This window comes from Mobula hypostoma, chromosome 31 (genome assembly GCF_963921235.1).
Source record: "Mobula hypostoma chromosome 31, sMobHyp1.1, whole genome shotgun sequence".
Taxonomy (NCBI): Eukaryota; Metazoa; Chordata; class Chondrichthyes; order Myliobatiformes; family Myliobatidae; genus Mobula; species Mobula hypostoma.
The window spans coordinates 6,624,881-6,640,704 of record NC_086127.1 but is presented as its reverse complement, the minus strand read 5'-3'; the positions used below and the strand labels follow the sequence as shown (position 1 = coordinate 6,640,704).

Below are 15,824 nucleotides of genomic sequence, written 5' to 3'. Positions count from 1 at the left end.
TCTATTTGTGAATCACATGCTCTTCTTTTTCACAGTGGAGCTTAAAAAATAACACAGAAAATTGTTAAGCATGAAAAACTAAGAATTCAAAAACTGAAATATCAGCAGGATTAGGGTTCATACCCCTTTGCTCTGTACTGAAGAGGCGAGGCTGACTTGAGGGTCGAGGCGTGCAGGTGCGAGACGGATTCGGAGACAGTTTGAATCATCTTTAGATTATGAAGACACGCAGTCCTCTTTTATTGTCATTTAGTAATGCATGCATTAAGAAATGATACAATATTTCCTCCGGTGTGATATCACAAACACAGGACAGACCAAGACTGAAAAAAAAACTATCAAAACCACATAATTAGAACATGTAGTTACAACAGTGCAACAATACCATAACTTGATGAAGAAGTCCATGAGCACAGTAAAGTTCAAAGTCTCTCAAATGTCCCACATCTCACGCAGACGGGAGAAGGAAAGAAAACTCTCCCTGCCATACCCGACCACAGTCCGACTCTGAGTCACCCGAAAACTTCGAGCTCTGATCAGCTCTCCGACATCGAGTACTCAGTGCCATCTCTATCCGAGCGAATCGACCTCCTTCTCGGTCACCAACAGCAGGCAAATCCAGGAATTTTGAGGCCTACCCTCTGAAAGATTCCCGACCGCTCAGTAACGACAGCAGCAAATGAGCGTTTCAGAAACTTTTCCAGATGTTCCTCTGTGCTTTCACGTTGATCTCCATCAAATCAGAAATTGTCCACGGCCCCTATTTAACAGATACGGTATTATTTTCACTACTTCAAGGAGAAGTAGTTGGAGTGAGGTCAAGGCGGGGTCAGGGTGTGCGAAGCAGAGTAAAGTCGGAGGGGAAGGCCCAGCATAAATACATCCCAAAGAAGAAGTGTTTTAACCGGAGGTTGAGGCTGACAAGGGAATCATGGATTTCTATTCCCATATCTCATTGATGTACCTCACTCCTCAGTGCCTTACTCCTCACTGTGCAGGACCTACCCTGGTTTGTCCTACCAAAGTGCAGCACCTCACACTTCTCTGCATTAAAATCCATCTGCCAATTTTCAGCCCATTTTTCCAGTTGGTCCAGCTCTCGCTTCAAGGTATGATAGCTTTCCTCGGTGTCCATATGCCCCGAATCTTGGAGTCATTTGCAAATTTGCTGATCTGGTTTACTGCATTATCATTCAGATCATTGATATACATGGCAAACAACAACAAACCCAGCACTGATCCCTGTGGCACACCGCTATCACAAACCTCCAGTCAGAGTCAGGTAACTATCTACTACCGTTCTTCGATATTTCTTGCAAAGCCAGTGTCTGTATCAATTTCCTACCTCATCCTAAAAGCCAAGCAACTGAAATTCTTGACCAGTCTCCCATACAGGACCTGATCAAAGGACGTGCCAAAGTCTATGTACAATATCCACTGCCTTGCTCTTATCAACTTTCCTGGTAACTTCCTCAAAAATTCTGTAAGATTGTTTAGACTTGACCTACTACGCATCAAGCTGTGATGACTACCCCTAATCAGTCCCTGCCTGTCCAAATACTTGCATATCTGGTTCCCTAGAATATCTTCCGATAACTTACCCACTACTGATGTCAGTCTCACCGGCTTATAGTTTCCTGATTTAATTTTAGAGTCTCTCTTAGCGAATGGAACAATATTCACTATCCTTCAATCCTCTGACATCTCACCTGTTGCTGAATGTGTTTTAAATGTCTCTGCTGGGGCCCCCTTCTTCTTCTTACCCAGCACCTGAAAATCTCTCAAAAACAAAGGTTTCCTAAACCGAGTGACACACACAAAATTGGAGGAGGGAGGAGAAGATGGCGATGTGATGCAGTGTGTGCGGCCGTTCCGAATGATATCATACGTGTAACCAGGGGCCATGCCCGATCTGGATTTGATGGGGACAGCCGTGAGAAGCGCAGAAGAACATCTGGAGTAATTTCTGAAATGCCTCCTTCACTGCCGCTGCTACTGTGCGATCGAGAATCTCCGGAGATGAAGGCCCCAAATCCTCAGCTTTGCGTATCACCTGTTGCCAGGGCTGGGGTCGAAGCGCTTGGCAGAGATGGTGCTCGGTGTCAAATAGGTGGTCGGAGGCTCGGAGTTTTTCGGACGGACTCGGAGTCGGTTGCTTCCGGGATGCTGCATCGGCAAGTTGGCGGTGCTGGAGGTTTACCGTCTGCGTGAGATGATGGGACTTTCGAGTGACTTTGAGACTTTTACTGTGCCATGGTCTGTTCTTATCAAATTACGGTATTGCTTTGCACTGTATGTTTAATTATGTGGTTTTTGTTAGTCTTTAAGTCAGTTTGTCATGTGTTTTTTGTGATATCATTCTGGAAAAACATTTTATCATTTCTTAATGCATGCATTATTAAATGACAATAAAAGGGGACTGCGTGTCCTCATAATCATCATCATAAAAATGCTGGAGGAACTCAGCAGGCCAGGCAGCATCTATGGGAAAAAAAATACAGTCAGCGTTTTGGCAGGACAGGAGAAATATATACTGCAGAGTAGATTTTTCATGTGGCAGGAGTGTTTTGGCCTGAAATGGCGACTGTACTTTTTTTCATAGATGTTGCCTGGCTTGTTGAGTTCCTCCAGCATTTTGTGTGTTGCTGGGATTTACAGCATCCACGGATTTTCTCTTATTTCCTAAACCTGTTATATTTGCCTTTTATTCTGACAGGAACATACATACATTGTATTCTCAAAATTCCACCTTCGAAGGCCTCCCACTTACAAAACATACATTTGCTAGAAAACAACCTGTCCCAATCCATACTTGCCAGATCCTTTCTAATACCATCAAAATTTCTCCAATTTAGAATCTCAATCCAAGGACCAGACCTCTCCTCTCCTGCTCCATAATTATCTTATAACTAATGGCATTGTGATCAGTAGATGCAAAGTGTTTCCCTACACAAACTTCTGTCACCTGCCCTGTCTCATTCCCCAAGATCAGATGGTGTGCACTCTCTCTCACTCACTCCGTGTATTGAAGAAGAAAACTTTCCTGAACACAATTGAGAAACTCCATCCCATCCAGTCCTTTCAGAGTATTTGAGTCCCAGGTCAATATGTGGAAAGTTAAAATCACGTATTATCACCACCTTATGTTTCTTGTAACTATCTGTGTTCTCTACAAATTTACCCCTGTAAATCCAGTTGACTATTGAATGGTTTGTAATCTGATACCATTAATGTGGTCACCCATTTCTTGTCCCTCAGTTCCACCCATACAGCTTCAGTAGTTGAGCTTTCCAGCCTGTTCTGTTGGAACACTGCTGTGACATTTTCCCTGACTAGTAATGCCACCCCTCCCCCTTTAATCCCCCCTGCTCTGTCATGTCTGAAACGATGGATCCCCAGAACATCGAGCAGTCAGTCCTGATCCTCCTACAACCAGGTCTCACTAATGGCTGCAGTGTCATAATTCCACGTGCTGATCCATGCCCTGAGCTCATCTGCCTCTCCAATAATACTGATTGTACTGAAATATAAACAACCCAGAACATTAGTCTCACCATGCTCAACCTTTCGATTCCACACATTAACAGAAGTTTATCAAAAATGTAAGTGACATGCTAAAGTTCGCAAACTTCCAAGACAGTAGAGGTGCTGCCTTGCTTTCTCCATAATGGAAATTATGTGCTTTTACTATTAAGTTAGTTCAGTTAAATTACTATCAAGTTATTGAAAGTTACTGTCAAATGAGCTGCTTGGGGAGTACAAGAAATGCAAGAAAATACTGAACAGAGAAATCATGAGAGCTAAAAGAGGACATGAGGTTGCTCTGCCAGACAAGGTAAAAGCGAATGCCAATGGCTTCGACAGATATATTAAGAGGAAAAGGATAGCAAGGGACAAAATTGGTCTCGAAGATCACCGCTATCTTTTATGAATGGAGCCAGACACAGACTCTATAGAACTGAGGCAAAGGAGTAGTGAGGTCATGGACCATATCCTGTTTACAGAAGAGGAGGTGTTTGATGTTTTGAGGTGAATTAGGATGGATAAATCCCCAGGGACCTGACAAGATGTCCCCTCAGCCTTTTGTGTGAGGCGAGTGCAGACGCTGCAGGGTCCCAGTTAAAGATATTTCAAAAATCCTCAGCCAAGGGTGAGATGTCAGAGGACTGAAGTATGGCTAATGTTGTTCTGTTTGTTCAAGAAAGACTCTAGGAATGAGCCAGGAAATTACAGGCTGCTGAGCCTGACATCAGTAGTGGGTGAATTATTAGAAGGTTTTACAAAGGACCGGATACATAAGTACTTGGATAAGACGGCTGATTAGAGATAGTCAACAAGGCTTTGTGCATGGCAGGTCATGTCCAAACTTTCAGTTTTTGGGTAGATTACCAAGAGGTTGATGAAGGAAAGGTGGTGGATGTTGTTTACATGGAATTTAGCTAGTATTCAGGCAAATTCCCACATGGTTAGAAGGTTAATTTGCGTGGGGTTCAGGATGAAGTAGTTCATTGGATTCAACTTTGGTTCAGGTCATTGGGAGAGGCCAGAGAGTGTTGAAGCTGATTGTCTCTATAACTAGAGGCCTGTGACTCGTGGTGTCCACAGGGATCAGTGCTGGGTCCGTTGTTTGTCATTTATAACAACAATCTGCATGATAATGTGGTAAACTGGATCAGCAACGTTGCTGCTGACTTCAAGATTGTGGGTGTAATGGACAGCGAGGAAGGCTGTCAATGCTTGCAACAGGATCTGGATCACCTGAGAAAAGGGGCTGAGAAAGGGCAGATAGAATTTATTGCAGATGGGGTGAGATGTTGAATTTGGGAGGACAAACCGGGATAAGACTCACATAGTGAATATCAGGGCTCTGAGGTGTACAGTCGAACCAGGGTACCTGGAAATACAGATCCGTATTTGCTTGAAAGCAGCGTTACTGGTAGATACGGTTGTAAAGAGAGTTTTAGGTACATTGGCCTTCATAAATCAGGGCATTGAGTACAGGAGTTGGGATGTTATGTTCAAGTGGAGGATTACAAATACCTGGGGATATGAATTGACAATAAACTGGACTGGTCAAAGAACACTGAGGCTGTCTACAAGAAGGGTCAGAGCCGTCTCTATTTCCTGAGGAGACTGAGGTCCTTTAACATCTGCCGGACAATGCTGAGAACGTTCTACGAGTCTGTGGTGGCCAGTGCTATCATGTTTGCTGTTGTGTGCTGGGGCAGCAGGCTGAGGGTAGCAGACACCAACAGAATCAACAAACTCATTCGTAAGGCCAGTGATGTTGTGGGGATGGAACTGGACTCTCTCACGGTGGTGTCTGAAAAGAGGATGCTGTCTAAGTTGCATGCCATCTTGGTCAATGTCTCCCATCCACTACATAATGTACTGGGTGGGCACAGGAGTACATTCAGCCAGAGACTCATTCCTCCGAGATGCAGCACAGAGCGTCATAGGAAGTCATTCCTGCCTGTGGCCATCAAACTTTACAACTCCTCCCTTGGAGGGTCAGACACCCTGAGCCGATAAGCTGGTCCTGGACTTATTTCATAATTTACTGACATAATTTACATATTACTATTTAACTATTTATGGTTCTATTACTATTTATTAATTATGGTGCAACTGTAATGAAAACCAATTTCCCCCGGGATCAATAAAGTATGACTATGACTAAGTTGTAAAAAGATGTTAGTGAAGCTGATTTGAAAGTAATGTGTCAGTTCTGGTCACCTACCAATAGGAATGATATCAATAAACTTGAAAGAATGCAGAGAAAATTTACAAGGATGTTGCCGGGACGTAAGGACCTGAGTTACAGGGACAGTTGGAATCGATTAGGAATTTATTCACTGGTGTGTTTTGTGGGAACGATGAAATATTTAAGAGAAATCTGAGGGGGAACTTCACTCAGAGGATGGTGTGAGTGGAACGAGCTGCCAACGGAAGGGGTAGATGCAAATTCAATTGTAACATTTAGTAAAAGTTTGGACAGGTGGATGAGATGAGAGAGGTCTGGAGGGCTATGGTCTGGGTACAGGGAGATGGGAACGAGGGAGAAGAGCAGTCTGGCATGGACTGGATGGGCCGAATTTCCTGTTTCTATGCTGTAGTGCTCCATGACTCTATGACCAATGCCCCCCCCATACAATAAATGTCAATGTGCCAGTTGCCTTCCTAACTACTGCTGCCCCTTCCTGCAGTCTGAGATAAACACCCCACGGTGGACCAGTGTGACTACACACTTGCATCGGTGTATAAACATCTTTGTGTCTTTCATAAAATTCTCTCTAAATTCCTTCTCCATTACAGACCCTGTACAATGTCCACTCCCCGTTACTGACCCATTGCCAACCTGACCGGGGTTTATCCTGTGTCCACTCCCCCTCTAATGCCTGCTGTCCATTACAGATGATCTACACCTCCCACTCCACAATACTGACCCATTATAAACCTGGCTACAGTAATCCTGTGACTATTTCCTCTCCAGCACCCGTGTCCATTCCTGTCCCTCTGCTCAATACTGACCCATCACTGAAGCCGAGGAAGCTCACTGACTGGGAACAATAGGCTCTTCATTGCAGAGACTCAGGATAGATGTTGTTCTTTGTTTGCTTTGCATACTTTTTCAAAACATACATCAACTGTTCTGCAGCCCAGCTCTGGCGTCATTGCTTCGAGAAGCCGGTGCGGAAAGTAGTCGTTGACCTGTCGCTGAGTCTGACACCACTCACAGCAGAGAGTGAGGAGGTTGTAGGTGGTCCCATCTCCCTCCAGTTCACACAGCAACACCTCATCGGGAGTCACACGTGAGTAGACATCCCCAAAACTGATCGAATCTGGAAATTTGTCGTGTGTGTGTGTGTGTGTGTGTGTGTGTGTGTGTGTTGTAGAGAGAGAGGGAGTGTGTAAATAAATGAAGGTAGATGGAGTGTGTGTGTGTGTGTGTGTGTGTGTGTTAGAGAGAGAGGGAGTGTGTAAATAAATGAAGGTAGATGGAGTGTGTGTGTGTGTGTGTGTGTTGTAGAGAGAGAGGGAGTGTGTAAATAAATGAAGGTAGATGGAGTGTGTGTGTGTGTGTGTGTTGTAGAGAGAGGGAGTGTGTAAATAAATGAAGGTAGATGGAGTGTGTGTGTGTGTGTGTTGTAGAGAGAGAGGGAGTGTGTAAATAAATGAAGGTAGATGGAGTGTGTGTGTGTGTGTGTGTGTGGTAGAGAGAGAGGGAGTGTGTAAATAAATGAAGGTAGATGGAGTGTGTGTGTGTGTGTGTGTGTGTGTGTGTGTGTGGTAGAGAGAGAGGGAGTGTGTAAATAAATGAAGGTAGATGGAGTGTGTGTGTGTGTGTGTTGTAGAGAGAGAGGGAGTGTGTAAATAAATGAAGGTAGATGGAGTGTGTGTGTGTGTGTTGTAGAGAGAGAGGGAGTGTGTAAATAAATGAAGGTAGATGGAGCTCTTCTGTCTCATCCATCCGTGAGGTTTCAGGAAGAGATTTCTCACCTTTGTCTGGGGTCTCAGTCATGGAGATCTCACTGTATGTGTGATCCCAGTGAGGGGGAGAGGGAGAGATCACCTCCTTCCATGCGTACTCTGGGGTATCTCGTCTCTGTGGGTTCTCACTGAGGGAGGTTTCATCTCTGTCTTTGGGGTTTCAGTAAGGGAGAGAGTGAGGTCTCACTGAGGGAGATCTCATCTGTGTCCGTGAGGTCTCACTGAGGGAGATCTCATCTGTGCCCGTGGGGTTTCAGTGAGAGAGTGATGTATCTATCCCACTATAGACGGATATCCCTTTCGATCCTCAGTTTCCATCCCCATTTACACCTTGTCCTCAGCCCCAGTGTGTCATTTCTCACTGAGTTAATTCCAGTCTTTCATTTCCAGAATGTCACCGGCTGAACTGAGGGTTGTGCTGCTGATCCTGGGTTTTCTGGGTGAGTAATGTCTTGTAGGGACAAACTGTGAGCTGTGTACAGTAAGAGGAAGTGGATGTTATTTATTGTTTCTGTAGATGAGCAGAGACAGCCTGTATTTAATGGGGTAAAAGTACTGAAGGGACCTGGGGAACATTATGAATCCAATTTGACACCGGGACACACGGTATTAGAGCTGGTGATTGGAAACGTCCAGATACCCGGTTTGGTAAAACAACAGTAGGGAGTGGAGGGAGATGGGGAGGCAGAGAGGTTTCAGCAGAGAATTTCAGGCTTGAAGACTGAGGAGAAGGCATGGCTGGAAATGCAGTGATGACACTCCGAGAGGCTGGGACTGGAGGGAGTGTTAAGAGGCTGGAGGAGATTACACTGGGAGGAAGTGGTGAGGCTATGTTGGGATGTGAAAGCAAAGTTGGGTTGTATGTTACTTAACCAGATTAGTGATCACAGGGATGGTGGGTGAAGGGGTTTGGGACAATTTCAGGCAGAGCCAGCAGAGTGTGTGGAGAGCAGAGGGCAGGAGTGGGAGGTGACTGAAAGTGTGAATGAGAGACGGACTGGGTCAGGGGTGGAGCTGGGTGACGTTACAGAGGTGAGCATCACGGTGGGGCAGAGGTGTCTTTTAAATGTCATTATCGTACCTGTCTCAATGACTTCCAGTGGCTCGTTCTGCATACGTACCACCCTCTGTGGGTTTCCTCTGGGTGCTCCGGTTTCCTCCCACAGTCCAAAGATGTACCGGTTAGTCAGTTAATTGGTCTTTATAAATTGCCCTGTGAATAGCAACATGCACAAAATGCTGGAGGAACTCAGCAGGCCAGGCAGCATCTATGAAAAAGAGTAAACAGTCGATGTTTCGGGCCAAGACCCTTCATCAGGACACGAAAGCCAGAGGAGAAGTCCATGTTGTTTTCACAGTCCTGATGAAGGGTCTCAGCCTGAAACATCGACTGTTTATTCTTTTCCGTCTACGCTGCCTGACCTGCTGAGTTCATCCAGCACTTTGAGTGTGTTGATCTTGAAATCAGTGTCACTGTGTCCCCTCAGTGACCACTTTATCAGGTGTAGAGTGTAATTGGCTAACTAGATATTTTATTGATCGCAAGTGTGCGGGTGTACCTAGCAAAGTGGCCACTGTGTGTATCCCCAATGACGTGGCCTCCACAGTCGTCTGTGGTAATGAATTTCACTGATTCACCACCCTCTGGCTAAAGAAATGCTGCTTATCTCTGTTCTAAAGGGACGTTGTTGTATTCTGAGTCTGTGCCCTCTGGTCCGAGACTCCTCCACTATCGGACACGTCTCTGTGTCCACTCTCTCCAGGCCTTTCAATATTTGATAGGGCATGTGAGGAAACTGATAGATAGGCACATGGATGGGAGAAGAATGGAGGGCTGTGTAGGAGGAAAGGGTTTGATTGATCAGAATCTGGTCTGATATCACTGGTATATGTCATGTAATTTGTTGTTTTGTGGCAGTATACTACAATACAAGATAAAAACTATGTATTACAATAAGAAATATATTTAAATAAAATAAATAAGTTGAGCAAAGAGAGAGCTAAACATTTTTTACAGTGGTGTAAATGGGTTCATTGTCCATTCAGAGATCTGATGGCAGAGAGGAAGAAGCTCTTCCTGAAGCATTGAGTGTGTTTTCAGGCTCCTGTACCACCTCCCTGACAGTAGCAAGGAGAAAAAGGCATGTCATGGGTGATGGGGGTCTTTAATGATGGATGCTGCTGTTTTGAGGTGTTACTTTTGAAGATGTCCTCGATGGTTGGGAGGCTTGTTCCCATGATAGAGCTGGTTGAGTTGACAATATTCTGCCCCTTTTTCTGATTCTGTGCAGTGACCCTTCAGACCAGACGGTGATACAACCAGTTAGAATGCTCTCCACTGTATATCTGTAGAGATTTGTAAGTGTATTTGGAGTCATACCAAGTCCTTCAAACTCCAGATGAAATGTACCCACTGTTGGGCCTTCTTTATAATTGGCTCAGTATGTTGGTCGAAGGATTGATCTTCAGACATGTTGACAGCCAGTAACTTGAAACTGCTCACCCTTTCCACTGCTGATCCCTCGGTGAGGACTGGTGTGTTTATTCCCTTGACTTCCCCTCTCTGAAATCCACAATCATTTTCTTGTCCTTACTGACGTTGAGTGCAAGGTTGTTGTTACGACACCACTCAACCAGCTGATCTACTCACTCCTGTACGCCTCCTCGTCACCATCTCAAATTCTGTCAACAATAGTTGTGTTATTGGCAAATTTATAGATGGTGATTGAGCTGTGCCTGGCCACACAGTTGTTGGTGTAGAGAGAGAATAGAGCAGTGGGCTGAGTTTGCATCCTGGAGGTGTGCTGGTGTTGATTGTCAGTGAGCAGGTGATGTTATTTTTGATCTGCACTGACTGAGGTCTCCTGATGAAGGAGTCAAGGATCCAGTTACAGAGGGAGGTTTTGGAGGTTGTTGATTGGTACTGAGGTTATGATGGTGCTGATCACTGAGCTGTGATCAATAAACAGCAGCCTGACAGACATGTCACTGTTGTCCAGGTGATCCAAGGCCGAGTGTAGAACCAGTGAGATTGTATCCACTGTAGACCTGTTGTGGTGAATGGCAAATTGCAGTGGGTCCAGGTCCTTACTTAGGCTGGAGTTGATTCTGGCCATGACTAACCTCTCAAGGTACTTCATCACAGTAGATGTGAGTGCAACTGGACGGTCGTCCGTCAAATTTCAAAGAAAAGTTTTCATCAAAGTACATAGAGTGCCTTGTAAAAATATTCGGCCCCCTACCCTTTGATCACATACGTGAATTTGATCAATTTATCTGAGAACTTTTATTTGTGAATCACATGCTGCTTTTTTCACAGTAGAGCCCAAACAACAGGGAAAGTTGTGAAGCATGAAAAACTATAAATTCTCAAACTGAAATGTCACCAGTTCAAAAGTATTCATCCCCCTTTGCTCAGTGTTCAGTTGAACCACCTCTCACAGCTGTTACAGCCAGTAGTCTTTTTAGATAAATCTCTATTAACTGTGCACAATGTGACGGAGCAAGGTTTGCCCATTCCTCCTTGCAAATTTTCTCAAGCTGTGCCAGGTTAGTTAGGGAGAGCTAGTGGACAACAGTCTTGATGTCTTGCCAGCGATATTTGATCGGGTTAAGGTCAGGACTCTCACTGGGCCACTAAGGGACATCAAATTTCTTCATTTGAAGAAAGTTGCCTCACAGGTGGATAGGATAGTTATGAAAGCTTATGGGGTGTTAGCTTTCATACGTCGAAGGATAGAGTTTAAGAGTCACGATGTAATGATGCAGCTCTATAAAACTCTGGTTAGGCCACACTTGGAGTACTGTGTCCAGTTCTGGTCGCCTCACTATAGGAAGGATGTGGAAGCATTGGAAAGGGTACAGAGGAGATTTACCGGGATGATGCCTGGTTTAGAGAGTATGCATTATGATCAGAGATTAAGGGAGCTAGGGCTTTACTCTTTGGAGAGAAGGAGGATGAGAGGAGACATGATAGAGGTGTACAAGATAATAAGAGGAATAGATAGAGTAGATAGCCAGCGCCTCTTCCCCGGGGCACCACTGCTCAATACAAGAGGACATGGCTTTAAGGTAAGGGGTGGGAAGTTCAAGGGGGATATTAAAGGGAAGTTTTTTACTCAGAGAGTGGTTGGTGCATGGAATGCACTGCCTGAGTCAGATACACTAGTGAAGTTTAAGAGACTACTGGACAGATATTTGGAGGAATTTAAGGTGGGGCGTTATATGGGAGGCAGGGTTTGAGGGTCGGCACAACATTGTGGCCAAAGGGCCTGTACCGTGCTGTACTATTCTATGTTCCATGTTTGATGTTGATGGTTTCTCTGGCAGAGTGATTTGGCTTGTTGTCCTGCTGAAAGATGAACTTCCTCCCCAGTTTAAGCTTTCTAGCAGAGGCTAGCAGCTTTTTATTCAGGATCTCTCTGTATTTAGCAGCATTCATCTTCCCATCAATCCTGACCAGATTTCTGGTCTCTGCTGCTGAAAATCATCTTCATAGTTTGATGGGGATACCATACTTTCCAGTACAGATGGGGTTCCCTGGCTGATGCACAATATTAGATTTATGCCTCACTTACAGCTTAGTTTTGAGGCCAAAGAGTTCCACTTTAGTCTCATCCGAGCATAAGACCTTCTTCCACTCCTTTATAGTTTCTGCTGTGTAACACTTTGCAGTCTTTACAGGCAAGGATAAGCTTTTTTTGGTCAGGGCTGCTTCTTTGCCATTCTTCCATAAATACGTGATTTGCGCAAGGCTTTAAAGATTGTGGAGCCATGAAATTCATCTCCAGTTGCAGCCACTGACTCCTGCAGCTCACTCAGAGTGACTGTTGTTGTCACAGTAGCCTCTCTTACAAGTGTCAATCTTCTCCAGTGACTAAGTTTAGAGAGATCGCCTGACATAGGCAGTGTGGCTGTGGTTTCATATTTTTTCCACTGTTTCACGATGGGCTACATTGAGTTCTGAAGTGTGTTCAGTGCCTTTGAGATGGTCTTGTACCCTTCTCCAGATTTGTGATTCGATATTAACACTTGTCTTGAATGCTCTTTAGTCTTCATTTTGGTTCGGTCTGTTGAAAATTTACCATACTGTTGGCCCTTATCCCCTCTCCCGGTACTTATTAAAGTGCCCATGATGTCAAAAGGCATGTGATGTCAGCCAGTAGCATGTGAAAGATTTAAAAAGGAGACTACCGCATCCAGCGGGCAGCAGAGTGAGAGGTGGCAGAGTGATAGGGCTTTGGCTCAACGGGCTTAGGCAGTAACAGGATGAAGCGAGGTAGGTTTGCCTGTGTTAATTGCGGAAAGGAGGAACTGTGTGTGTGGAGCTGCAGCTCGATGACCTTTGCCTGATCAGGGAGAGTGAGGAGGTGATAGAAAGCAGTTATAGGCAGGTATTCATGCCAGCGCCACGGGAGATAGATAGGTGGGTCACAGTCAGGAGGGGGAAGGGAAAGAGTCAGGTACTAGAGAGTACCCCAGTGGCTGTGCCCCTTGACAATAAGTACTCCTGTTTGAGTACTGTTGGCGGGGACAGCTTACCTGGGGGAAGCCACAGTGGCCGTGCCTCCAGCACAGAGTCTGGCCCTGTGGCTCAGAAGAGTAGGGAAAGGAAGATGAAGGTAGTAGTGATAGAGGACTCTATAGTTAGGGGGTCAGACAGGTGAATCTGTGGATGCAGGAAAGAAACTCGGATGGCAGTTTCCCTCTCAGGTGCCAGGGTCGGGGATATTTCTGATCGCGTCCCAAGATATCCTGATGTGGGAGGGTGAAGAGCCAGAGGTCGTGGTACATATTGGTACCAATGACATAGGTAGGAAAAGGGAAGAGGTCCTGAAAAAAGACTGCAGGGAGTTAGGAAAGAAGTTAAGAAGCAGGACCGCAAAGGTAGTAATCTCAGGATTACCGCCTGTGCCATGTGACAGTGAGAATAGGAATTGTTGGAGGGTGGGAACTGAACTGAAGAGACTGCGGAAGAGGAGGTTGGCTCACGAAAAGAGAAAGCTTGTAGACAGTGCGAGCGGGAGGATAGACAGGTGATAGAGAAGTGACGAGCTCAGACCAATGGTTTGAGATGTGTCTATTTTAATGCAAGGAGTGTTGTGAACAAAGTGGATGAGCTTAGAGCATGGATCAGTACTTGGAGATATGATGCGGTGGCCGTCACAGAGACTTGGATGACTCAGGGACAGGAATGGTTACTTCAAGTGCTGGGTTTTAGATGTTTCAGAAAGGAGAGGGAGGGAGGCAAAAGAGGTGGGGGCATAGCACTGTTGATCAGAGATCGTGTCACGGCTGCAGAAAAGGAGGAAGACATGGAAGGATTGTCTATGGAGTCTCTGTGGGTGGAAGTTAGGAAAAGGAAGGGGTCAGTAACTTTAACAGGCCGCCCAATAGTAACAGGGATATCGAGGAGCAGATAGGGAAACAGATCCTGGAAAGGTGTAATAATAACAGAGTTGACGTGATGAGAGATTTTAATTTCCCAAATATCAATTGGCATCTCCCTAGAGTAAGGGGTTTAGATAGGGTGGATTTGGTTAGGTGTGTTCAGGAAGGTTTCTTGACACAATATGTAGATAAGCCTCCAAGAGGAGAGGCTGTACTTGATATGGTATTAGGAAATGAACCTGGATATGTGTCAGGTCTCTCAGTGGGAGAACATTTTGGAGATAGTGATCATAATTCTGTCTCCTTTACAATAGCATTGGAGAGAGATAGGAACAGACAAGCTAGAAAATCGTTTAATTGGAGTAAGAGGAATTAGGAGGCTATCAGGCAGGGAATTACAGGCTTAAATTGGAAACAGATGCTCTCAGGGAAGAAATGTGGCAAATATTCAGGGGATATTTGTGTGGAGAATGTAGGTACATTCCAATGAGACAGGGAAGTTATGGTAGGGTGCAGGAACTGTGGTGTACAAAGGCTGTAATAACTCTAGTCAAGAAGAAAAGAAAGGCTTACACGAGGTTCGGAGTGCTAGGTAATGTTAGAGATCTAGAAGATTACAAGGCTAATAGGAAGGAGCTTAAGAAGGAAATTAGGAGAGCAGAAGGGGCCTTGAAGGGCAGGATTAAGGAAAACCCAAAGGCATTCTACAAGTATGTGAAGAGGAAGAGGATAAGACGTGAAAGAATAGGACTTATCAAGTGTGACAGTGGGAAAGTGTGTATGGAACCAGAGGAAATAGCAGAGGTATTTAATGAATACTTTACTTCAGTGTTCACCATGGAAAAGGATCTTGGTGATTGTAGTGATGACTTGCAGCAGACTGAAAAGCTTGAGCATGTAGATATTAAGAAACAGGATGTGCTGGAGCTTTTGGGAAGCATCAAGTTCAATAAGTCGCTGGGACCAGATGAGATATACCCCAGGCTACTGTTGGAGGTGAAGGAGGAGATTGCTGAGCCTCTGGTGATGAGCTTTGCATCATCATTGGGGACTGGAGAGCTTTCAAAGGATTGGAAGGTTGTGGATGTTGTTCCTTTATTCAAGAAAGGGAGTAGAGATAGCCCAGGAAATTATAGACCAGTGAGGCTTACCTCAGTGGTTGGTAAGTTGATGGAGAAGATCCTGAGAGGCAGGATTTATGAACATTTGGAGAGGTACAATGTGATTAGGAGTAGTCAGCATGGCTTTGTCAAGGGCAGGTCGTGCCTTACGAGCCTGATTCAATTTTTTGAGGTTGAGACTAAACACATTGATGAAGGAAGAGCAGTAGATGTAGTGTATATGGATTTCAGCAAGGCATTTTATAAGATACCCCATGCAAGACTTATTGAGAAAGTAAATAGGTATGGGATCCAAGGGACATTGCTTTGTGGATCCAGAACTGACTTGCCCACAGGAGGCAAAGAGTCGTTGTAGACGGGTCATATTCTGCATGGAGTTCGGTGACCTGTGGAGTGCCTCAGGGATCTGTTCTGGGGCACTTACTCTTCGTGATTTTTATAAATGACCTGGATGAGGAAGTGGAGGAATGGGTTAGTAAGTTTGCTGATGACACAGAGGTTGGGGAGGTTGGGGGTGTTGTGGATAGTGTGGAGGGCTGTCAGAGTTTTGGTTGGTCAAATATGATGGCAGAATATTGTATTAATGATAAGACACTTGGCAATGTGGAGGATCACAGGGATCTTGGGGTTCGAGTCCATAGGACGCTCAAAGCAGCTGTGTGGGTTGACTCTATGGTTAAGAAGGCATATGGTGTGGAATTGTGAGATGTCAGGGTAAGTTTTTTACGCAGAAAGTGGTGAGTTTGTGGAATGGGCTGCTGGCAACGGTGGTGGAAGCAGATACAATGGGGTCTTTTAAGAGACTTTTGGATAGGTGCATGG

The 15,824-nt window shown here is 45.0% G+C and overlaps 1 protein-coding gene across 1 annotated transcript in view; it reads left to right on the top strand.

Moving 5' to 3' along the window:
* LOC134339928 (uncharacterized) overlaps positions 1 to 15,824 on the top strand; it is a 67,071-nt gene that overhangs the window by 13,320 nt on the left and 37,927 nt on the right. Inside the window, exons 2-3 of the mRNA XM_063036715.1 lie at positions 6,659 to 6,812; positions 7,882 to 7,931. Of these exons, the coding sequence (XP_062892785.1) occupies positions 6,659 to 6,812; positions 7,882 to 7,931 (204 nt within the window). The remainder of the gene's footprint in view (positions 1 to 6,658; positions 6,813 to 7,881; positions 7,932 to 15,824) is intronic.